This window comes from Ranitomeya imitator, chromosome 5, assembly GCF_032444005.1.
Source record: "Ranitomeya imitator isolate aRanImi1 chromosome 5, aRanImi1.pri, whole genome shotgun sequence".
NCBI lineage: Eukaryota > Metazoa > Chordata > Amphibia > Anura > Dendrobatidae > Ranitomeya > Ranitomeya imitator.
Genome location: NC_091286.1, coordinates 247097896 through 247123848, shown reverse-complemented (window position 1 = coordinate 247123848; position 25953 = coordinate 247097896). Strand labels below are relative to the sequence as shown.

The 25953-nt window shown below is 42.0% G+C and overlaps 1 protein-coding gene across 1 annotated transcript in view; it reads right to left on the bottom strand.

Annotated features, from left to right (window-relative positions):
* Positions 1-17704: 17704 nt before the first annotated feature.
* Positions 17705-25953, bottom strand: part of SMLR1 (small leucine rich protein 1) — a 45193-nt gene continuing 36944 nt past the window's right edge. Inside the window, exon 2 of the mRNA XM_069726047.1 lies at positions 17705-18544. Coding sequence (XP_069582148.1) covers positions 18432-18544 — 113 coding nt within the window. The 3' untranslated portion in view covers positions 17705-18431. The remainder of the gene's footprint in view (positions 18545-25953) is intronic.

The following is a 25953-nucleotide window of genomic DNA, read 5'->3' as shown; positions in this document are numbered from 1 at the left end:
GGCAAAAGAAGCAGGAAGGGCCAAACGAAATGACACAGGATTGATAACCTCAGATATCTTATACGGACCAATGAAACGAGGCTTAAACTTTGGAGAGGAAACCTTCATAGGAACATAACGAGACGACAACCAAACCAAATCCCCAACACGAAGTCGGGGACCCACACAGCGCCGGCGGTTAGCGAAATGTTGAGCCTTCTCCTGGGACAATGTCAAATTGTCCACCACATGAGTCCAAATCTGCTGCAACCTATCCACCACAGTATCTACACCAGGACAGTCCGAAGACTCAACCTGCCCTGAAGAGAAACGAGGATGGAAACCAGAATTGCAGAAAAACGGCGAAACCAAAGTAGCCGAGCTGGCCCGATTATTAAGGGCGAACTCAGCCAAAGGCAAAAAGGACACCCAATCATCCTGATCAGCAGAAACAAAGCATCTCAGATATGTTTCCAAAGTTTGATTAGTTCGTTCGGTTTGGCAATTTGTCTGAGGATTGAAAGCCGAGGAAAAGACAAATCAATGCCCATCCTAGCACAAAAGGATCGCCAAAACCTCGAAACAAACTGGGAACCTCTGTCAGAAACGATGTTCTCCGGGATACCATGTAAACGAACCACATGCTGAAAAAATAATGGCACCAAATCAGAGGAGGAAGGCAATTTAGACAAAGGTACCAAATGGACCATCTTAGAAAAGCGATCACAAACCACCCAAATAACCGACATCTTTTGAGAGACGGGGAGATCCGAAATAAAATCCATAGAAATATGCGTCCAGGGCCTGTTCGGGACCGGCAAGGGCAACAGCAACCCACTGGCACGAGAATAGCAGGGCTTAGCCCGAGCACAAGTCCCACAGGACTGCACAAAAGAATGCACATCCCGTGACAAAGACGGCCACCAAAAGGATCTAGCCACCAAATCTCTGGTACCAAAGATTCCAGGATGCCCAGCCAACACTGAACAATGAATCTCAGAGATAACTCTACTAGTCCATCTATCAGGGACAAACAGTTTCTCCTCTGGGCAACGGTCAGGTCTAACAGCCTGAAATTTTTGCAGCACCCGCCGCAAATCAGGGGAGATGGCAGACAAAATTACCCCCTCTTTGAGAATACCCGCCGGCTCAGGAACACCCGGAGAGTCAGGCACAAAACTCCTTGACAGGGCATCAGCCTTCACATTCTTAGAGCCCGGAAGGTACGAAACCACAAAATCAAAACGGGAGAAAAATAATGACCATCGAGCCTGTCTCGGATTCAACCGTTTGGCAGACTCAAGATAAGTCAAATTCTTGTGATCTCTCAAGATTACCACGCGATGCTTGGCTCCTTCAAGCCAATGACGCCACTCCTCGAATGCCCACTTCATGGCCAACAACTCTCGATTACCAACATCATAATTACGCTCAGCAGGCAAAAACTTTCTAGAAAAGAAAGCACATGGCTTCATCACCGAGCCATCAGAACTTCTTTGCGACAAAACAGCCCCTGCTCCAATCTCAGAAGCATCAACCTCAACCTGAAACGGGAGCGAAACATCTGGCTGGCACAACACAGGGGCAGAAGAAAAACGACGCTTCAACTCCTGAAAAGCCTCTACAGCTGCAGAAGACCAATTGACCACATCACCCTTCTTGGTCAAATCAGTCAACGGTTTAGCAACACTAGAAAAATTAGCGATGAAGCGCCGATAAAAATTAGCAAAGCCCAGGAACTTTTGCAGGTTCTTTACAGATGTCGGCTGAGTCCAATCGTAAATGGCCTGGACTTTAACAGGGTCCATCGCGCTAGTAGAAGGGGAAAAAATGAACCCCAAAAATGAAACCTTCTGAACTCCAAAGAGACACTTTGACCCCTTCACAAACAAGGAATTCGCACGAAGGACCTGGAACACCATTCTGACCTGCTTCACATGAGATTCCCAATCATCCGAAAAGACCAAAATATCATCCAAATACACAATCAGGAATTTATCCAGGTACTCTCAGAAGATGTCATGCATAAAGGACTGAAATACTGATGGAGCATTGGAAAGCCCGAATGGCATAACCAGGTACTCAAAATGGCCCTCGGGCGTATTAAATGCTGTTTTCCATTCATCGCCTTGTTTAATACGCACAAGATTATACGCCCCTCGAAGATCTATCTTGATGAACCAACTAGCCCCCTTAATCCGAGCAAATCAATCAGACAGCAACGGCAAAGGATACTGAAATTTGACTGTAATTTTATTAAGAAGGCGGTAATCAATACAAGGTCTCAAAGAACCATCCTTCTTGGCCACAAAAAAGAACCCTGCTCCTAACGGTGATGACGACGGGCGAATATGGCCTTTCTCCAAGGATTCCTTTATATAACTCCACATAGCGGCGTGTTCTGGCACAGATAAATTGAACAATCGGCCCTTAGGAAACTAACTACCAGGAATCAAATTAATTGCACAATCGCAATCCCTATGAGGAGGTAGGGCACTGGCTTTGGGCTCATCAAATACATCCCGGTAATCCGACAAAAACTCTGGAACTTCAGAAGGAGTGGAAGACGAAATAGACAAAAATGGAACATCACCATGTACCCCCTGGCAACCCCAGCTGGACACAGACATAGATTTCCAGTCCAATACTGGATTATGAACCTGTAGCCATGGCAACCCCAAAACGACCACATCATGCAGATTATGCAACACCAGAAAGCGGACATCCTCCTGATGTGCAGGAGCCATGCACATGGTCAATTGGGTCCAGTACTGAGGCTTATTCTTGGCCAAAGGCGTAGCATCAATTCCTCTCAATGGAATAGGATACTGCAAGGGCTCCAAGAAAAAACCACAGCGCCTAGCATACTCCAAGTCCATCAAATTCAGGGCAGCGCCTGAATCCACAAATGCCATAACAGAATAGGATGACAAAGAGCAAATCAGAGTAACGGACAATAGAAATTTAGACTGTACCGTACCAATGGTGGCAGACCTAGTGAACCGCTTAGAGCGCTTAGGACAATCGGAGATAGCATGAGTGGAATCACCACAGTAAAAACATAGCCCATTCCGACGTCTGTGTTCCTGCCGTTCAGCTCTGGTCAAAGTCCTATCACATTGCATAGGCTCAGGCCCATGCTCAGATAGTACCGCCAAATGGTGCTCAGCTTTACGCTCACGCAAGTGTCGATCGATCTGAATAGCCAAAGACATAGACTCATTCAGACCAGCAGGTATGGGAAATCCCACCATGACATCCTTAAGGGCTTCAGAGAGACCCTTTCTGAAGATTGCTGCCAGGGCACATTCATTCCACTGAGTGAGCACAGACCACTTTCTAAACTTCTGACAATATATCTCCGCTTCATCCTGACCCTGACACAGAGCCAGCAAGATTTTCTCTGCCTGATCCACTGAATTAGGTTCGTCATAAAGCAATCCAAGCGCCAGGAAAAACGCATCAACATCACGCAATGCCGGATCTCCTGGCGCAAGGGAAAATGCCCAGTCTTGAGGGTCACCACGTAACAGAGAAATAATGATCTTTACTTGTTGAACAGGGTCACCTGAGGAGCGAGGTTTCAAGGCAAGAAACAATTTACAATTATTTTTGAAATTCAAGAACTTAGATCTATCACCAAAAAACAAATCAGGAATTGGAATCCTAGGCTCTGACATCGAATTCTGAACCACAAAATCTTGAATGTTTTGTACCCTTGTAATGAGATTATCCATCCAAGAGGACAGACCTTGAATGTCCATGTTTACACCTGTGTCCTGAACCACCCAGAGGTAAAGGGGAAAAGAGAGACAAAACACACTGCAAAGAAAAAAAAATGGTCTCAGAACTTCTCTTATCCCTCTATTGAGATGCATTAGTACTTTGGGCCACCTGTACTGTTATGACCTGGTGGTCAGGACAATAATGGACCTGGTGGTAAAGAGCACACGGAATGACCTGATAGTTACTGATAATAAGGACGAGCTCTGGGACGTGGGAACTCTGCTGACCGCAATCCCTAATCCTATCACACACACTAGAAATAGCCGTGGATTGCTCCTAACGCTCCCTATGCAACTCGGCACAGCCTAAGAAACTAGCTAGCCCTGAAGATAGAAAAATAAAGCCTACCTTGCCTCAGAGAAATTCCCCAAAGGAAAAGGCAGCCCCCCACATATAATGACTGTGAGTAAGAAGAAAATACAAACACAGAGATGAAATAGATTTAGCAAAGTGAGGCCCAACTTACTGAACAGACTGAGGATAGGAAAGGTTGCTTTGCGGTCAGCACAAAAACCTACAAAAAGACCACGCAGAGGGCGCAAAAAGACCCTCCGCACCGACTCACGGTGCGGAGGCGCTCCCTCTGCGTCCCAGAGCTTCCAGCAAGCAAGACAACAATAAAAATAGCAAGCTGGACAGAAAAATAGCAAACCAAAGAAACACAAGCAGGAACTTAACTTCTGCTGGGAAGACAGGTCACAAGAACAATCCAGGAGTGAACTAGACCAATACTGGAACATTGACAGGTGGCATGGAGCAAAGATCCAAGTGGAGCTAACTAGAGCAGCCAGCTAACGAATTAACCTCGTCACCTGTGGAAGGAAACTCAGAAACACCCACCAGAGGAAGTCCATGGACAGAACCAGCCGAAGTACCATTCATGACCACAGGAGGGAGCCCGACAACAGAATTCACAGCAGAGAGCGTAGAGAGCCCCCATCCCTGCTTGATGCCCCTCTATGTCGCTGTCACTGTCACTACTGACAGAGGGGTTAAATGCCCACGATCGGCACTAGCACCAATCGTGGGCATTGCTGCGGGGTGTCAAATGTCACATACAGCTGACACCCGCACGCGATCGTCGCTGTGCTCACTGTGAGACCACGTGATCGTGCCGCCATACTAGTACTGCGGTTTGTGGGAACTCAGTTCCCGCAGAGCAGTACTAGTACGGCGCATGTCGAGAAGGGGTTAATGGGGTTATCTACTACCATGACTCAGTTACTGGTTTTGCCATATGTACTTATGGATAATGCCCCTAAATAACCCCATATACATTTTCTACCAAGTTTCATGTTGTTTTATACCATCCTGATTTGTTTCCTGTGCACTGGTACCAGCTCTGTTCAGAATCCTCTGCTCCAATTTTTCTACATTTCCCATCATACCTTGAGCTTGGCTGCAAGCCAGCAGTGAGTACAGACTTGTAACTCCACCTAAACCCCTACCAATCCTACCCCAGAGTCGCACACAGTCTCAGCATGATGGCCAGCGCAGGATAATACATTGAATAGAAGTAATGCAAAAAGCACCATTACACCAGCCCTAACAAAAATTATCCCCTCATCCCTTCACTGACATGGATGATAGGTCACAATGCAAAATAGAAAACATTCACTTACACAGGTAAACATTATTTATCATGATGCACAAACTATATATTTATTCCTACTAACATAAAGCAGTTTGCATTGCTTTGGTTAAGGAGGTAAATTTATTTTTCTACTCAATATTGCTTATTGAACATTCAGATTGCAGATGTATCTTTGCGTAATATCTAGAATTTTCTATACCAAAATTTTTGCCACTTAGAGATCACTAAGGGACAAGCCTCGTTTTTCAACCAAAATCAGGTTGGATAAGTTTAGGAGACACTCCAGGGTTTTGGCAACATAAAAAAGTCAATGAAAAAAGTGTCAGTCTTAATAAAATTCATTTATAGAGTAAGCAAAAGCATATATTGTAATTGCTTAGCTTTGCTCAATTATTTAGTTGGGGTGGTGGAAATACACAGGAGCCCTTCAGTCACTAATGAGAGTTGCAGGATGACAAGAGGTGGTGGAGTACTTACTTTGTAAATATATCAGACTTATAACTATGTTTTCCGACACTTGTCCTTCATGTAACCATGTGCCCCATCAGTACTACTGTATACAGTTGTTAATTTGTGTACATCAAATCAAAAGTTTATAACTGAATAACAAGGTAGATGTTTTTCTCTTTTTATACTTTATTCTGGATATCTAAATTGCAGAAAAAACACACAGATATTTCAGCTTTTGAAAAATTTAACAGAACTTCACAGCTATATGTTATTTTCCCATCATCAACATAAACATTATGTTTTTCTATCCCCTTGCACCACTATAACCCCCTGATAAAACTCACTACACAGTTAAAATATATAAAAAAAATAGGTCAGAACACCAAACAGCCTGATTCTAATAGCAGCCATTAAGAGATAAAATGTTACCTTGTTGGTAAAGATTTTTAGAATATACAACTATAAAAAGTGTGTATGTATAGATGGGATCTGTGAAACAAAATTTGGCAAGTTCTCTATTTATAAAGATTATTCAGGAATTTGCAAACGGATGGCAACTCTGCTTTGGTGCATTGAATTTATATCACAACAAACCTTGTCCATGTGATTTATTATAAAATATGGATACTATGTAGTAGGATTGTCTACTAGTCTGCACCCTTATTTAGGACGAAATCGGAAAGTTGCTATGATGATCCCACACTGTGGCAAAAGTTGATTGGTGATGGTCCAAGTGTTCAGACTGCCCTCAAAACAAAAAGGGTGGAGAAGCTCTGTGTTTTACTATGTTCACATCTGCAAAAAATACCTGCTTCGCAGATTCAATCAGATCTTAACATAATGGTTATCACAATGAAACCAAACTGATCCATCATTATAAGCCAAAGATGCAAATTTACGAATTCTGTTTAATACTTGTCCTTAATATGCCATTCATGATAATGTGTGCTTATTAAGAAGAATTAATTTACATCTTAATGAATTTTGCACATCTTTTAGCAGTCTTGCGCTACCTCAAGAAATGTACTCCAGTCCCTCTGGTGTGTAATTTGACTAAAATTGTGACAAATTTGTCGTGAGTGCTCAACCATGCCCCCTTCCTGGATGAGCTACAACCACTTTTCAAAAAGTTGCTGGAACTGGTATAAAAATGTCAAAGTGCAACTGCATGGTTTACGAACATTTTGCAATCTTTCAAAACGTTTCACACCTCAAAACTTGTGTAGATGAATAGGCCAGTTAGATTAAAAAAAAGCCCTAAAATGTGCTAGCTCTTTCAAGCTTATGCTTGATGATAAATGTAGAGCATCTCTAGATGTTTTCTAAGGTTTTCATTAAGCACTATCCCTTTTCCTTAGACCTTGTCACCTGTTAGATATAAAAATGCCTCTCCATTACTAACCTCTGGGCTTGATGTCACCTGACAATACAAAGTTGACATCAACCCTCCCAACTATTCCCCACTTACCACCGCACCAGGGCTAGTGGGAAGAGCAATGCCAAGTGCCAGAATTTTATGGATATGATTTTTCTGAGGAGGCTAAAAGCAGATGTTTTTAGTCTGGGCAGGGGCCAAAATCCATTGCCCCTTCCTAGGCTATTAATATCAGCCCACAGCTGTCTGCCTAGCCTTTGCTGGTGATTAATTATAGTGGGACCTTACGTCATTTTTTGTGAACTGATATTAGTAGCCTGGGAAGTTCCATGGATATTACTCCCTTCCCAAGCTATAAACATCTGCCCTCAGCTGACCGCTTTCCCTCTGGTTGTTAATAAAATGTTGAGGGACCCCATGCAATTTTTTCAGAAAATAATTTAGTAAGTAATAAAATACATGTACAGTAAGTTACACAATCACTTTAATAATTATATATGTCACTGACATCTTTATAGCCATATATTCTATTTGTATATATCTATTCTATCTATTCTATTTTGTAAGGTGACACTGTTATTTTACTCTATGCAGCAGATGAATTGCCGACTTTTCAAAGGGCATGGTTTTTTATCATACCCATTGACTTGCTTTGGCAAGCTGCGATTTGTTTCTCATCTCGATCTGAGCTGAGAAAAAAAATCGCAGATGAGCAAGGACTCATAGATTAACATTGGTCAGAGTGCAATCCAATTTTTTATTGGATTGCATTCGTCCGTTTTCCTAACAGATGAGTATGAGCATTAATAGAAACACCTCACCAATTCTGCATTTTTCACCCTCTCCTTGTTTTGACTTACAAATACTAATGTAAAATACTGACTAAATACCGAATGTATGAACGTGGCTTAAAAGCAATCATAATGCTATGTTTCATATTTAGATTCGAAGAAATCCAGCTCCAGGAAAAAAGAAAAATTCTGTTGCATTAAAGTCCAATAAGCTTTATTAAGACATATCCATAAAATTGTAGATCCCAATATAGATGGCTCAACCAAGGATCACATATCAGCCCTCACTGAACGCGTTTCGAACACTGCCGTGTTTCATATTTGCCAGGTTAGTGCTTGTGACACCCACATGCCAGATCAGTGTTTCTCCTCCCACGTATTGCTTTTACGAAGTGATCCTAGAATAATACTGTTAGAACTGATATAGGTGTGTCATGAAATCCATCGGTCTGCTTTACCAGCATAAGAAGGCTGGAAAAATACATGACGATCACTGTAAACTATTACTAAAAATAAAAAAACCCCGATGCTGTCCTTAGACTGAGGCCGTAGCTTATAATAGCTTTGTTTTGTTCCTGTCTTCCAGCTATGGATACTCTTATGTAACTGCATATATGTGCAATTTTCTAGCAGCATAACAAGCAAAGAAGCACATTTCAAATGACTCCAGCATGTGCTGGTCCACAGGCATTGCTGGAAACCTCGTGAAAATCACCATGTGTTCTGTTTCAGACAGATACAGCTTTCAAGTCTCATGTCATGAGTGTTTTTCCAGGAAAGGCATCCTAATTGGCAACACCTTTACTTTCCCTTGTTGCTCTGAGCAGTCATTTTTAGATATTTATTTTTTTCCCCAGTGATTTATGATGTGTTTATAGCTTTACATTATATACGCTGTTACTTCTGTATGAAGTAAAATCTGGATTATGAAGTCTTCTTGAGACGTTGGCTCTTGGATGACTTTAGCCACTTGTTCTGAAGGTAGTAATCCCGCAGAGAATTTCTTGGGGCACGGATTTGAGCAAGCTCTTCATCAACTGTGGAAAAAAAAATGTATTAGGCAATTTGTAATTTAATATTCTGATCATAGAGAACTTACATTATCCTGGAGATTTTGTACCAAATGAAATAAGTGTCACAAAATGTGTTTCTGATAGGCAAATGGTGCAATAAGTATCTAGATGTATCTAGAACGCTTCTCTAGAAGCCCCCACAAACTTGTAAGGGGGGTGACAGCACCGCGGGTACCTGCTTGCCAGGGTGAGAACTGTCGAGAATGCATCTCCTGTTCCTGGGGGGAAGCAATAGGGAGCGGGACCTTCCTTCTTTCCTAGGGGGGCAGGGAGATGAAAGGAAAAAGCGCATGCAGCAGATCAGCTTGGCACAAACCCAGGGCAGTGTGCAGAGAGGTGAGCGTCACACTCTGCTTCCCGTTCCCCCACAAAGTACTGGTGCTGCGGCAGCCCCCATTGACTGCAAAGGGACCACACCAGAGAAACAGAAAAGCCGGGAGTGTTTGCAGCAACCCAGAGAGAAAGGGACTGCTGTGCTCAGGGTAGCCGTGTGTTCAGCAGCAGCCAGGGGAAAGAGTGCTCCATCAGTGTGCAGGCCAGTGTCCTGAACCCGTGCAATGTGAGCCCGTTGACTACCAGAGAACGAGGTGCCGTACGGTCCATGTCCGTGAGTACAGCGCACGTGCCACATAAGAGTGACTGGGAGCTAGACAGAAACTTGCACCCTGACTTTGCCAGTATATATTTGCTGAGCCACTTTGGGCTGGTACAGGACTGTGGCCCATGCCCAAGCACCGCCACTGCTGATAGAGATTGCCAGGAGAGACGGGCAGGGTGCCCGATGGTCACCATGGAGTGAGGTGTTGAATGTACCGGGCGAGTGAGTACTGTGTGTGTGCTACCATAGAGAGATAGGGTGCAGGACTGTTAGCTGCTACCCACATTGCCAGATATTGCCACACTGTTCTACAAGGACCCTGACAGCATTGCGGCCTTGCCTGTGTTGGCCAAAGCCACTTATGGTCTAGGGGCCCAGTGGAAGGTACAGGGCACCGACCACTGCCACCAGAAGACCGAGCATCGTTACTAATGGAACCTTCTTGGACAAACAGCGTACCAGCTGTTGTCGGTGATACTGACTTTCAAGTAGCAATTAGAGTCGGTAAAACTTCTGACACGATAAGTGTACAAAGTAACATAGTAACATAGTTAGTAAGGCCGAAAAAAGACATTTGTCCATCCAGTTCAGCCTATATTCCATCATAATAAATCCCCAGATCTACATCCTTCTACAGAACCTAATAATTGTATGATACAATATTGTTCTGCTCCAGGAAGACATCCAGGCCTCTCTTGAACCCCTCGACTGAGTTCGCCATCACCACCTCCTCAGGCAAGCAATTCCAGATTCTCACTGCCCTAACAGTAAAGAATCCTCTTCTATGTTGGTGGAAAAACCTTCTCTCCTCCAGACGCAAAGAATGCCGCCTTGTGCCCGTCACCTTCCTTGGTATAAACAGATCCTCAGCGAGATATTTGTATTGTCCCCTTATATACTTATACATGGTTATTAGATCGCCCCTCAGTCGTCTTTTTTCTAGACTAAATAATCCTAATTTCGCTAATCTATCTGGGTATTGTAGTTCTCCCATCCCCTTTATTAATTTTGTTGCCCTCCTTTGTACTCTCTCTAGTTCCATTATATCCTTCCTGAGCACCGGTGCCCAAAACTGGACACAGTACTCCATGTGCGGTCTAACTAGGGATTTGTACAGAAGCAGTATAATGCTCTCATCATGTGTATCCAGACCTCTTTTAATGCACCCCATGATCCTGTTTGCCTTGGCAGCTGCTGCCTGGCACTGGCTGCTCCAGGTAAGTTTATCATTAACTAGGATCCCCAAGTCCTTCTCCCTGTCAGATTTACCCAGTGGTTTCCCGTTCAATGTGTAATGGTGATATTGATTCCTTCTTCCCATGTGTATAACCTTACATTTATCATTGTTAAACCTCATCTGCCACCTTTCAGCCCAAGTTTCCAACTTATCCAGATCCATCTGTAGCAGAATACTATCTTTTCTTGTATTAACTGCTTTACATAGTTTTGTATCATCTGCAAATATCGATATTTTACTGTGTAAACCTTCTACCAGATCATTAATGAATATGTTGAAGAGAACAGGTCCCAATAACAACCCCTGCGGTACTCCACTGGTCACAGCGACCCAGTTAGAGACTATACCATTTATAACCACCCTCTGCTTTCTATCACTAAGCCAGTTACTAACCCATTTACACACATTTTCCCCCAGACCAAGCATTCTCATTTTGTGTAGCAACCTCTTGTGCGGCACGGTATCAAACGCTTTGGAAAAATCGAGATATACCACGTCCAATGACTCACCGTGGTCCAGTCTATAGCTTACCTCTTCATAAAAACTGATTAGATTGGTTTGACAGGAGCGATTTCTCATAAACCCATGCTGATATGGAGTTAAACAGTTATTCTCATTGAGATAATCCAGAATAACATCCCTCAGAAACCCTTCAAATATTTTACCAACAATAGAGGTTAGACTTACTGGCCTATAATTTCCAGGTTCACTTTTAGAGCCCTTTTGGAATATTGGCACCACATTTGCTATGCGCCAGTCCTGCAGAACAGACCCCGTCGCTATAGAGTCCCTAAAAATAAGAAATAATGGTTTATCTATTACATTACTTAGTTCTCTTAGTACTCGTGGGTGTATGCCATCCGGACCCGGAGATTTATCTATTTTAATCTTATTTAGCCGGTTTCGCACCTCTTCTTGGGTTAGATTGGTGACCCTTAATATAGGGTTTTCACTGTTTCTTGGGATTTCACCTAGCATTTCATTTTCCACCGTGAATACCGTGGAGAAGAAGGTGTTTAATAGGAACTGCCGTTACTGAATCTACTGTCTTTCAACCCTGCATATCTTTTTGCCATTGAACCATTCTTTCTGCCATTTAACTGTTTATTTCCCCGTTTATACTGTTTGCCTCCCTGCGTGGAGTATCTCCCTGTTCAAGTAAAATTGTTAACCCTTGCTCTGCCTCTTGTCTGTCACTGCATCCCAAACCTGCCCACAAACTCTCCCACCTATCTGCACTTATCTGAAGACAAATTGTGAACATGATATCCAAAATTAGACTGTAATATTCAATATTATTATTCCTTGTAGTTGTTCCCTAATCTAACCAAAAGAATCAAGCCATATGGCTCACTGAGAAATGTCAGTTTTCAGCTTATAGGAGTTAACCAGGTTTGAAAGCAAAATTTGCCTATTTGGCTCTGTCATATCACTTCTTGGGAGGGGCTATTATTAATACTCAAGTTGTTTGGAGATCCAGCTCCTGAGCTAGGGAATATTTTACCTGGCTAATCCATGTTGCTTTCCCTATGTTTGGTCTGTGTGTCTTCCTCCCCATTATCCTTTCTTTTTTTTATATTTGGGGTCTGGAAGGTTTTCCACACAATTCGTTTGTTGTGGGGTTCTTCTTATTTTTTCCTTCTTTCCTGTGTGTCTGTGTGAACACGTTCATAGGCCTGTCCTTCATCCTCAGATTTTTGTGTATTTCATCTATAGTTATTATTGTTTAGCGTTGCATATTTTTTATAGAGAGGGTGCAGTTAAAGACATTCAGTGTAAGTCGACGTTGAGTGGGGACACTAATGCATATCTTCTGTGGTTAGGCAGGTACATATCAGGGTCAGATTTGGTGCTGTCCTAGTCTGAACAGGGACCTGTTGAGTTCAGGTGTTTGTCTCTCCTGGTTTGTGCATTACGTGTGTGAGTGTGCTTATACAGTCATAACAGCTGGGAGTGCTTTAAAGGCAATTCATTGCGATGTCCTGATACTGGGAGGAGCAGCATTGTGAACGCACTGAGAAGCCTGTGAGTTACCATTGTGACATTGCCCCACCTTCCACCCTTTCCTTTTTTGGCCAGATCAACGGAGAAGCCTCTCAAGAATGGTCGTGGCGCTGATGTTTTCCGCAGGTTCCCAAGATCTCTTCTCATGACCAAATCCTTCCAAAAAAAACAAATAGTAGAAGGTCCTCTCTCGAACCTTCTTAGAATACACAGTGTCCTTTCCTTCAAACACATCCGAGGCACCCTCTTATTTGAATACGCCAGCACCCTCCACTGCACACGCCCCCGGAAGAAGCAAGCAGCGACGGCGCCTGTTGTGTGGGAGGGAGAGCACAGCTCCGTGACGAACGTCCTTGACCAGCACTATCTGACACACTATCGCCCCACTTGCATTAATAAGGTAATGAATGGCGCTCTGGAGACAAAATATTAGTGATATTTGTGATTAACATCAGGCTGATAGATGTTATACTCATTGGTTACAACTAATATTACACTCTGGACTGTTTGTGTTCATAGAGCAACATATAGGTATATTATTGTTATCGTTCTGGCTGGACTGTCTTTATCATTATTGTATCCATTACCATAGAACTTAATATTAATTATATCCTCACTATTGTGTATTATACCTTTATATTGATAATTGTGGATGTATATTACATATCATAAATTATTACTGGTTCTCATAACAGTTGATTGTGTAACAATCCTTTTGTCAGTTGGTTCTATCATCAAACATAGTATTAAATATCTTATACTGTTGCAATTATAACATTGAACTGTAGCTCCCCCTCTTCATGGAGGTTTGCAGCCCTGTTTGTTTTTATTGTTCTATTGATTTTAATTAAGTATTAATAAATATTGGACTTTTTAACAAGGTAATATTTTTTGTTGGAATCACTTCTGGTCTGGTGGCAATGATACCACAACAGACATCTTTTGTTGACCTCCAGAATAGAAGTAGAGGCAGAAGTATGAGGCCGGCGTCACACTTGCGAGTTTTACGGACGTAAGAGCGCAGAAACTACGTCCATCAAACTCGCAAAAAATACGGCACAATTATTCTCTATGCCCCTGCTCCTATCTGCCGTATTTTACTGATCAGTATTATACGGCTTTCTACGGCCATAGAAAATCGCAGCATGCTGCGTTTGTCACCGTATTGCGCAAATAAAACGTCAATGAAAGTCTATGGAAGCCCCAAAAATATGGATTACACACGGACCAGCAGTGTGACTTGCGAGGAATACGCAGCGGTGTTAGAGAGAAAAGCCGGCAATTCAGTGCGGTGTACAGTAAAATCACACTGACAGCTTCCAGTCCAATAGGTAGAATAAATGTGTACACATAGAATAGGTATATATATATATATATATATATATATATATATATATATGTCAGTGAGACACATATATGTATATATATTAATATTTCATCCAGCGCGATATAGCAGAAAGCCGGTAATTCAATTACCGGCTTTTCTATCTCCTTCCTAAACCCGACATGATATGAGACATGGTTTACATACAGTAAACCATGTCATATCCCCATTTTTTTTGCATATTCCACACTACTAATGTCAGTAGTGTGTCTATGCAAAATTTGGCCGTTCTAGCTAGTAAATTAAGGGGTTAAATGGCGGAAAAAATTGGCGTGGGCTCCCACACAATTTTCTCCGCCAGAGTGGTAAAGCCAGTGACTGAGGGCAGATATTAATAGCCTGGAGAGGGTCCATGGTTTTTGGCCCCCCCTGGCTAAAAACACCTGCCCCCAGCCACCCCAGAAAAGGCACATCTGGAAGATGTCCAGTCCAAGGAAGAAGAAGGTGCTTATTGGCTGATTGCTAACTACACATGCCTAAAGAAATATTATTAAAGGGCACTCACAGAAATCTAGTCCCACACCTCCAGCACTGGTGTCCAGCTACTACAGCAAGTCTTCATGAAGCTGCTCCAGTAGGATCAATGGTACAAAGCAAATACACTAACCGAGGGGTTAAAAAAATAGGCTTCCCTTACAGTGCATGCAAAATATAAAAAGGTAGAAGTATATTTAGTGCAATGCTGTTGAGTGAATGACATATGGACAAGAACACAAGAGAATTTGGATTTCTGGCAGAAATTTTCCTGACAAAAACCTGACATTTCTGCCAGAAATCCACATGCGTTTTTTTCACGTATTTTGCGCATTTTTGATGCGTTTTTTCTTGCGTTTTTTCCAAATGCATAGAATAGTGGGAAAAATTCAGAAAAAACCCGCAAAATTAATGAACATGCTGCTTTTTTTTATGTGCACAAAAATTGCAGAATGCATTCTAAATGATAGGATGCATATGTCTGCAGTTTCTAATGCGGTTTTATCACGTTTTTATCGTGAAAAAACCTGAACGTGTGCACATACCGTTAGGGTTATGTAGAACTGATGATGAGACCTCACATAGAAAAATTGTAAAAGCAGGAAAGGATGCGTCTAAGAAACCTATTTAATCTCAAAAAAGTGTAAAGTTGATTTATTATTGTTTATTAATAAGTGCAGTTTACATTTATCTATAACCTTTCCTTCTGTTGTCTAATAGAATCTACCTTGGGGGGCGCGAAATGTACAGTAATTGGGAAATTGCTTGTGTTGCTTTTTGTTCCCTGGCAGATGTACTGTACACAGATCGACTATAACATTAACCCCTTCCTGTTGTGCTTTTTCTTTTTTTTTCTTCTTTCCTATTTCATCTCCTCTTTACATCAGCAAAGCTGCATGTCAGCTTGAATTTTGTGGTGCAAGGTGATTTTTAATGACACCATTAAATTCATGATATAATTTATTAGACACCAGAAATAAAATTATTTATGGGGTGAAGTTGGAAAAATAAAAGAAACAATTCTACTATTATTTTGTGGGTTATGTTTTTTACAGAGATTACTGTGTGGTAAAAAAGACAATTAAACCTCTCAACTTGTTGACGACTATTAAGTTTTTCTTTATCTTTTGGAGTCTAAAGTTGATCATAAAACAGCAATTTTAGTCAAGCCTATGAAATGTCTAAGTGCTTTCAGTATGCAAAACCGAGTTGCCTACGGACAGAACATTTACTAATATAAGTCAAATGAACGTGTTTACACACTGACCTATGGTCTGCATGTAAAAAATGTGGCATGTGCTACTTTGATCCATATCTCCAATCAAACTTGTCAAGTCTAAAAAAGGATCACACAAGGGTTACCACCCAAATGGCATCCGATTTTATGGCTCTATTGCAATTATTAACAAAGGAAACTGAAACTGCATTTTGTCTTTTATTATTTACTAAAAACGTAAAAAATGCACAAATGGATGGCATAGGGATATTGATATGAATGAACAATCGTCTGTTTTTTTCTGAATGAAAAACTGACTATTTTGCATATGTGTGCCTGAACCTGGCCTGACAGGAAGCAGAACAGAAAAATGTCTTAATATAAATACCTTGTATTTTCATATACTGAGTAACCATCATCTTAAATGAAATGTCCCCATGAGAAAATGTTGGTTCTCGGGTGCATATAAAAAAAATCAAATGATGCCTTACTCACACCTCCCCGAGTCCCCACCATTGCTCCGGTTGTCTGATATCAACTGCAGTGCTAATGTCATGTCAAGAGTGCTGCAGCCAATCAGTGAGCTCAGCAGCTCTGCCCATGTAATTGGAACAACTCCACTCAGTGCTGCTGAGCTCACTGATTGGCTGGCACGCTACTGTGATGTCAGTGCCGCAAATAATATCGGACCCTGGGAGCATTGGCAGAGACTCAGTGCAAGACCCTGGAATGGTGAGCACAGCCAGTTTACTCATTTTTAAAAATGCCTCTCCATTACTAACCTCTGGGCTTGATGTCACCTGACAATACAAAGTTGACATCAACCCTCCCAACTATTCCCCACTTACCACCGCACCAGGGCTAGTGGGAAGAGCAATGCCAAGTGCCAGAATTTTATGGATATGATTTTTCTGAGGAGGCTAAAAGCAGATGTTTTTAGTCTGGGCAGGGGCCAAAATCCATTGCCCCTTCCTAGGCTATTAATATCAGCCCACAGCTGTCTGCCTAGCCTTTGCTGGTGATTAATTATAGTGGGACCTTACGTCATTTTTTGTGAACTGATATTAGTAGCCTGGGAAGTTCCATGGATATTACTCCCTTCCCAAGCTATAAACATCTGCCCTCAGCTGACCGCTTTCCCTCTGGTTGTTAATAAAATGTTGAGGGACCCCATGCAATTTTTTCAGAAAATAATTTAGTAAGTAATAAAATACATGTACAGTAAGTTACACAATCACTTTAATAATTATATATGTCACTGACATCTTTATAGCCATATATTCTATTTGTATATATCTATTCTATCTATTCTATTTTGTAAGGTGACACTGTTATTTTACTCTATGCAGCAGATGAATTGCCGACTTTTCAAAGGGCATGGTTTTTTATCATACCCATTGACTTGCTTTGGCAAGCTGCGATTTGTTTCTCATCTCGATCTGAGCTGAGAAAAAAAATCGCAGATGAGCAAGGACTCATAGATTAACATTGGTCAGAGTGCAATCCAATTTTTTATTGGATTGCATTCGTCCGTTTTCCTAACAGATGAGTATGAGCATTAATAGAAACACCTCACCAATTCTGCATTTTTCACCCTCTCCTTGTTTTGACTTACAAATACTAATGTAAAATACTGACTAAATACCGAATGTATGAACGTGGCTTAAAAGCAATCATAATGCTATGTTTCATATTTAGATTCGAAGAAATCCAGCTCCAGGAAAAAAGAAAAATTCTGTTGCATTAAAGTCCAATAAGCTTTATTAAGACATATCCATAAAATTGTAGATCCCAATATAGATGGCTCAACCAAGGATCACATATCAGCCCTCACTGAACGCGTTTCGAACACTGCCGTGTTTCATATTTGCCAGGTTAGTGCTTGTGACACCCACATGCCAGATCAGTGTTTCTCCTCCCACGTATTGCTTTTACGAAGTGATCCTAGAATAATACTGTTAGAACTGATATAGGTGTGTCATGAAATCCATCGGTCTGCTTTACCAGCATAAGAAGGCTGGAAAAATACATGACGATCACTGTAAACTATTACTAAAAATAAAAAAACCCCGATGCTGTCCTTAGACTGAGGCCGTAGCTTATAATAGCTTTGTTTTGTTCCTGTCTTCCAGCTATGGATACTCTTATGTAACTGCATATATGTGCAATTTTCTAGCAGCATAACAAGCAAAGAAGCACATTTCAAATGACTCCAGCATGTGCTGGTCCACAGGCATTGCTGGAAACCTCGTGAAAATCACCATGTGTTCTGTTTCAGACAGATACAGCTTTCAAGTCTCATGTCATGAGTGTTTTTCCAGGAAAGGCATCCTAATTGGCAACACCTTTACTTTCCCTTGTTGCTCTGAGCAGTCATTTTTAGATATTTATTTTTTTCCCCAGTGATTTATGATGTGTTTATAGCTTTACATTATATACGCTGTTACTTCTGTATGAAGTAAAATCTGGATTATGAAGTCTTCTTGAGACGTTGGCTCTTGGATGACTTTAGCCACTTGTTCTGAAGGTAGTAATCCCGCAGAGAATTTCTTGGGGCACGGATTTGAGCAAGCTCTTCATCAACTGTGGAAAAAAAAATGTATTAGGCAATTTGTAATTTAATATTCTGATCATAGAGAACTTACATTATCCTGGAGATTTTGTACCAAATGAAATAAGTGTCACAAAATGTGTTTCTGATAGGCAAATGGTGCAATAAGTATCTAGATGTATCTAGAACGCTTCTCTAGAAGCCCCCACAAACTTGTAAGGGGGGTGACAGCACCGCGGGTACCTGCTTGCCAGGGTGAGAACTGTCGAGAATGCATCTCCTGTTCCTGGGGGGAAGCAATAGGGAGCGGGACCTTCCTTCTTTCCTAGGGGGGCAGGGAGATGAAAGGAAAAAGCGCATGCAGCAGATCAGCTTGGCACAAACCCAGGGCAGTGTGCAGAGAGGTGAGCGTCACACTCTGCTTCCCGTTCCCCCACAAAGTACTGGTGCTGCGGCAGCCCCCATTGACTGCAAAGGGACCACACCAGAGAAACAGAAAAGCCGGGAGTGTTTGCAGCAACCCAGAGAGAAAGGGACTGCTGTGCTCAGGGTAGCCGTGTGTTCAGCAGCAGCCAGGGGAAAGAGTGCTCCATCAGTGTGCAGGCCAGTGTCCTGAACCCGTGCAATGTGAGCCCGTTGACTACCAGAGAACGAGGTGCCGTACGGTCCATGTCCGTGAGTACAGCGCACGTGCCACATAAGAGTGACTGGGAGCTAGACAGAAACTTGCACCCTGACTTTGCCAGTATATATTTGCTGAGCCACTTTGGGCTGGTACAGGACTGTGGCCCATGCCCAAGCACCGCCACTGCTGATAGAGATTGCCAGGAGAGACGGGCAGGGTGCCCGATGGTCACCATGGAGTGAGGTGTTGAATGTACCGGGCGAGTGAGTACTGTGTGTGTGCTACCATAGAGAGATAGGGTGCAGGACTGTTAGCTGCTACCCACATTGCCAGATATTGCCACACTGTTCTACAAGGACCCTGACAGCATTGCGGCCTTGCCTGTGTTGGCCAAAGCCACTTATGGTCTAGGGGCCCAGTGGAAGGTACAGGGCACCGACCACTGCCACCAGAAGACCGAGCATCGTTAATAATGGAACCTTCTTGGACAAACAGCGTACCAGCTGTTGTCGGTGATACTGACTTTCAAGTAGCAATTAGAGTCGGTAAAACTTCTGACACGATAAGTGTACAAAGTAACATAGTAACATAGTTAGTAAGGCCGAAAAAAGACATTTGTCCATCCAGTTCAGCCTATATTCCATCATAATAAATCCCCAGATCTACATCCTTCTACAGAACCTAATAATTGTATGATACAATATTGTTCTGCTCCAGGAAGACATCCAGGCCTCTCTTGAACCCCTCGACTGAGTTCGCCATCACCACCTCCTCAGGCAAGCAATTCCAGATTCTCACTGCCCTAACAGTAAAGAATCCTCTTCTATGTTGGTGGAAAAACCTTCTCTCCTCCAGACGCAAAGAATGCCGCCTTGTGCCCGTCACCTTCCTTGGTATAAACAGATCCTCAGCGAGATATTTGTATTGTCCCCTTATATACTTATACATGGTTATTAGATCGCCCCTCAGTCGTCTTTTTTCTAGACTAAATAATCCTAATTTCGCTAATCTATCTGGGTATTGTAGTTCTCCCATCCCCTTTATTAATTTTGTTGCCCTCCTTTGTACTCTCTCTAGTTCCATTATATCCTTCCTGAGCACCGGTGCCCAAAACTGGACACAGTACTCCATGTGCGGTCTAACTAGGGATTTGTACAGAAGCAGTATAATGCTCTCATCATGTGTATCCAGACCTCTTTTAATGCACCCCATGATCCTGTTTGCCTTGGCAGCTGCTGCCTGGCACTGGCTGCTCCAGGTAAGTTTATCATTAACTAGGATCCCCAAGTCCTTCTCCCTGTCAGATTTACCCAGTGGTTTCCCGTTCAATGTGTAATGGTGATATTGATTCCTTCTTCCCATGTGTATAACCTTACATTTATCATAGTTAAACCTCATCTGCCACCTTTCAGCCCAAGTTTCCAACTTATCCAGATCCATCTGTAGCAGAATACTATCTTTTCTTGTATTAACTGCTTTACATAGTTTTGTATCATCTGCAAATATCGATATTTTACTGTGTAAACCTTCTACCAGATCATTAATGAATATGTTGAAGAGAACAGGTCCCAATACTGACCCCTGCGGTACCCCACTGGTCACAGCGACCCAGTTAGAGACTATACCATTTATAACCACCCTCTGCTTTCTATCACTAAGCCAGTTACTAACCCATTTACACACATTTTCCCCCAGACCAAGCATTCTCATTTTGTGTAGCAACCTCTTGTGCGGCACGGTATCAAACGCTTTGGAAAAATCGAGATATACCACGTCCAATGACTCACCGTGGTCCAGTCTATAGCTTACCGCTTCATAAAAACTGATTAGATTGGTTTGACAGGAGCGATTGCTCATAAACCCATGCTGATATGGAGTTAAACAGTTATTCTCATTGAGATAATCCAGAATAACATCCCTCAGAAACCCTTCAAATATTTTACCAACAATAGAGGTTAGACTTACTGGCCTATAATTTCCAGGTTCACTTTTAGAGCCCTTTTGGAATATTGGCACCACATTTGCTATGCGCCAGTCCTGCAGAACAGACCCCGTCGCTATAGAGTCCCTAAAAATAAGAAATAATGGTTTATCTATTACATTACTTAGTTCTCTTAGTACTCGTGGGTGTATGCCATCCGGACCCGGAGATTTATCTATTTTAATCTTATTTAGCCGGTTTCGCACCTCTTCTTGGGTTAGATTGGTGACCCTTAATATAGGGTTTTCACTGTTTCTTGGGATTTCACCTAGCATTTCATTTTCCACCGTGAATACCGTGGAGAAGAAGGTGTTTAATAGGAACTGCCGTTACTGAATCTACTGTCTTTCAACCCTGCATATCTTTTTGCCATTGAACCATTCTTTCTGCCATTTAACTGTTTATTTCCCCGTTTATACTGTTTGCCTCCCTGCGTGGAGTATCTCCCTGTTCAAGTAAAATTGTTAACCCTTGCTCTGCCTCTTGTCTGTCACTGCATCCCAAACCTGCCCACAAACTCTCCCACCTATCTGCACTTATCTGAAGACAAATTGTGAACATGATATCCAAAATTAGACTGTAATATTCAATATTATTATTCCTTGTAGTTGTTCCCTAATCTAACCAAAAGAATCAAGCCATATGGCTCACTGAGAAATGTCAGTTTTCAGCTTATAGGAGTTAACCAGGTTTGAAAGCAAAATTTGCCTATTTGGCTCTGTCATATCACTTCTTGGGAGGGGCTATTATTAATACTCAAGTTGTTTGGAGATCCAGCTCCTGAGCTAGGGAATATTTTACCTGGCTAATCCATGTTGCTTTCCCTATGTTTGGTCTGTGTGTCTTCCTCCCCATTATCCTTTCTTTTTTTTATATTTGGGGTCTGGAAGGTTTTCCACACAATTCGTTTGTTGTGGGGTTCTTCTTATTTTTTCCTTCTTTCCTGTGTGTCTGTGTGAACACGTTCATAGGCCTGTCCTTCATCCTCAGATTTTTGTGTATTTCATCTATAGTTATTATTGTTTAGCGTTGCATATTTTTTATAGAGAGGGTGCAGTTAAAGACATTCAGTGTAAGTCGACGTTGAGTGGGGACACTAATGCATATCTTCTGTGGTTAGGCAGGTACATATCAGGGTCAGATTTGGTGCTGTCCTAGTCTGAACAGGGACCTGTTGAGTTCAGGTGTTTGTCTCTCCTGGTTTGTGCATTACGTGTGTGAGTGTGCTTATACAGTCATAACAGCTGGGAGTGCTTTAAAGGCAATTCATTGCGATGTCCTGATACTGGGAGGAGCAGCATTGTGAACGCACTGAGAAGCCTGTGAGTTACCATTGTGACATTGCCCCACCTTCCACCCTTTCCTTTTTTGGCCAGATCAACGGAGAAGCCTCTCAAGAATGGTCGTGGCGCTGATGTTTTCCGCAGGTTCCCAAGATCTCTTCTCATGACCAAATCCTTCCAAAAAAAACAAATAGTAGAAGGTCCTCTCTCGAACCTTCTTAGAATACACAGTGTCCTTTCCTTCAAACACATCCGAGGCACCCTCTTATTTGAATACGCCAGCACCCTCCACTGCACACGCCCCCGGAAGAAGCAAGCAGCGACGGCGCCTGTTGTGTGGGAGGGAGAGCACAGCTCCGTGACGAACGTCCTTGACCAGCACTATCTGACACACTATCGCCCCACTTGCATTAATAAGGTAATGAATGGCGCTCTGGAGACAAAATATTAGTGATATTTGTGATTAACATCAGGCTGATAGATGTTATACTCATTGGTTACAACTAATATTACACTCTGGACTGTTTGTGTTCATAGAGCAACATATAGGTATATTATTGTTATCGTTCTGGCTGGACTGTCTTTATCATTATTGTATCCATTACCATAGAACTTAATATTAATTATATCCTCACTATTGTGTATTATACCTTTATATTGATAATTGTGGATGTATATTACATATCATAAATTATTACTGGTTCTCATAACAGTTGATTGTGTAACAATCCTTTTGTCAGTTGGTTCTATCATCAAACATAGTATTAAATATCTTATACTGTTGCAATTATAACATTGAACTGTAGCTCCCCCTCTTCATGGAGGTTTGCAGCCCTGTTTGTTTTTATTGTTCTATTGATTTTAATTAAGTATTAATAAATATTGGACTTTTTAACAAGGTAATATTTTTTGTTGGAATCACTTCTGGTCTGGTGGCAATGATACCACAACAGACATCTTTTGTTGACCTCCAGAATAGAAGTAGAGGCAGAAGTATGAGGCCGGCGTCACACTTGCGAGTTTTACGGACGTAAGAGCGCAGAAACTACGTCCATCAAACTCGCAAAAAATACGGCACAATTATTCTCTATGCCCCTGCTCCTATCTGCCGTATTTTACTGATCAGTATTATACGGCTTTCTACGGCCATAGAAAATCGCAGCATGCTGCGTTTGTCACCGTATTGCGCAAATAAAACGTCAATGAAAGTCTATGGAAGCCCCAAAAATATGGATTACACACGGACCAGCAGTGTGACTTGCGAGGAATACGCAGCGGTGTTAGAGAGAAAAGCCGGCAATTCAGTGCGGTGTACAGTAAAATCACACTGACAGCTTCCAGTCCAATAGGTAGAATAAATGTGTACACATAGAATAGGTATATATATATATATATATATATATATATATATATATATATATGTCAGTGAGACACATATATGTATATATATTAATATTTCATCCAGCGCGATATAGCAGAAAGCCGGTAATTCAATTACCGGCTTTTCTATCTCCTTCCTAAACCCGACATGATATGAGACATGGTTTACATACAGTAAACCATGTCATATCCCCATTTTTTTTGCATATTCCACACTACTAATGTCAGTAGTGTGTCTATGCAAAATTTGGCCGTTCTAGCTAGTAAATTAAGGGGTTAAATGGCGGAAAAAATTGGCGTGGGCTCCCGCACAATTTTCTCCGCCAGAGTGGTAAAGCCAGTGACTGAGGGCAGATATTAATAGCCTGGAGAGGGTCCATGGTTTTTGGCCCCCCCTGGCTAAAAACACCTGCCCCCAGCCACCCCAGAAAAGGCACATCTGGAAGATGCGCCTATTCTGGCACTTGGCCACTCTCTTCCCATTCCCGTGTAGCGGTGGGATATGGGGTAATGAAGGGTTAATGCCACCTTGCTATTGTAAGGTGACATTAAGCCAAATTAATAATGGAGAGGCGTCAATTCTGACACCTATCCATTATTAATCCAATACTAGTAAAGGGTTAAAAAATAACACACACACATTATTAAAAATTAATTTAATGAAAAAAACACAAAGGTTGTTGTATTAATTTATTCTACTCTCAATCCACTCACTGAAGACCCTCGATCTGTAAATTTAAAAAAAATAATAAACCAAGAATATACATACCTTCCGAGGATCTGTAAGGTCCAACGATGTAAATCCATCTGAAGGGGTTAAATATTTTGCAGGCAGGAGTTCTGTTAATACAGCGCTACTCCTGCCTGCAAAACCCCAGCGAATGAAGGTAAAGTAGGTCAATGACCTATATTTAGCTTCATTTGCGGTGAGGCGCCCTCTGCTGGTTGTCCTCATATGAACTCGAGCCAGGGACCTTTCTAGGAAAGTTCCCACGATCTAGGAACAGCCAGCAGAGGGCGCCTCACCGCAAATGAAGCTAAATATAGGTCATTGACCTACTTTACCTTCATTCGCTGGGGTTTTGCAGGCAGGAGTAGCGCTGCATTAACAGAACTCCTGCCTGCAAAATATTTTAACCCCTTCAGATGGATTTACATCGTTGGACCTTTCAGATCCTCGGAAGGTATGTATATTCTTGGTTTATTATTTTTTTTTTGATTTACAGATCGAGGGTCTTCAGTGAGTGGATTGAGAGTAGAATAAATTAATACAACAACCTTTGTGTTTTTTTCATTAAATTAATTTTTAATAATGTGTGTGTGTTTTTTTTTTAACCCTTTACTAGTATTGGATTAATAATGGATAGGTGTCATATTTGACGCCTCTCCATTATTAATTTGGCTTAATGTCACCTTACAATAGCAAGGTGGCATTAACCCTTCATTACCCCATATCCCACCGCTACACGGGAATGGGAAGAGAGTGGCCAAGTGCCAGAATAGGCGCATCTTCCAGATGTGCCTTTTCTGGGGTGGCTGGGGGCAGATGTTTTTAGCCAGGGGGGGCCAATAACCATGGACCCTCTCCAGGCTATTAATATCTGCCCTCAGTCACTGGCTTTACCACTCTGGCGGAGAAAATTGTGCGGGAGCCCACGCCAATTTTTTCCGCTATTTAACCCCTTAATTTACTAGCTAGAACGGCCAAATTTTGCATAGACAGTACTGACATTAGTAGTGTGGAATATGCCAAAAAAATGGGGATATGAGATGGTTTACTGTATGTAAACCAGGTCTCATATCATGTCAGGTTTTAGGAAGGAGAAAGCAAAAGCCGGTAATTGAATTACCGGCTTTCTGCTATATCGCGCTGGATGAAATATTAATATATATACATATATGTGTCTACTGACATATATATATATATATATATAGACAGTATATATGTGTTTGTTTGTTTTTTTACACATGGATCCCTTGTATAGCCGTATGTCGGTTTTGCAAGCCTGCGATAAAAACACACATTACGGCTGCCATACGGATTACATACGGAGGATGCCATGCGCAAAAAACGGTGACACACCCTGCCTACGGAGGAGCTACGGACCACTATTTTTGGGACTTTTCAGCGTATTACGGCCGTAATATACAGACCGTATTTTCATACGCTGT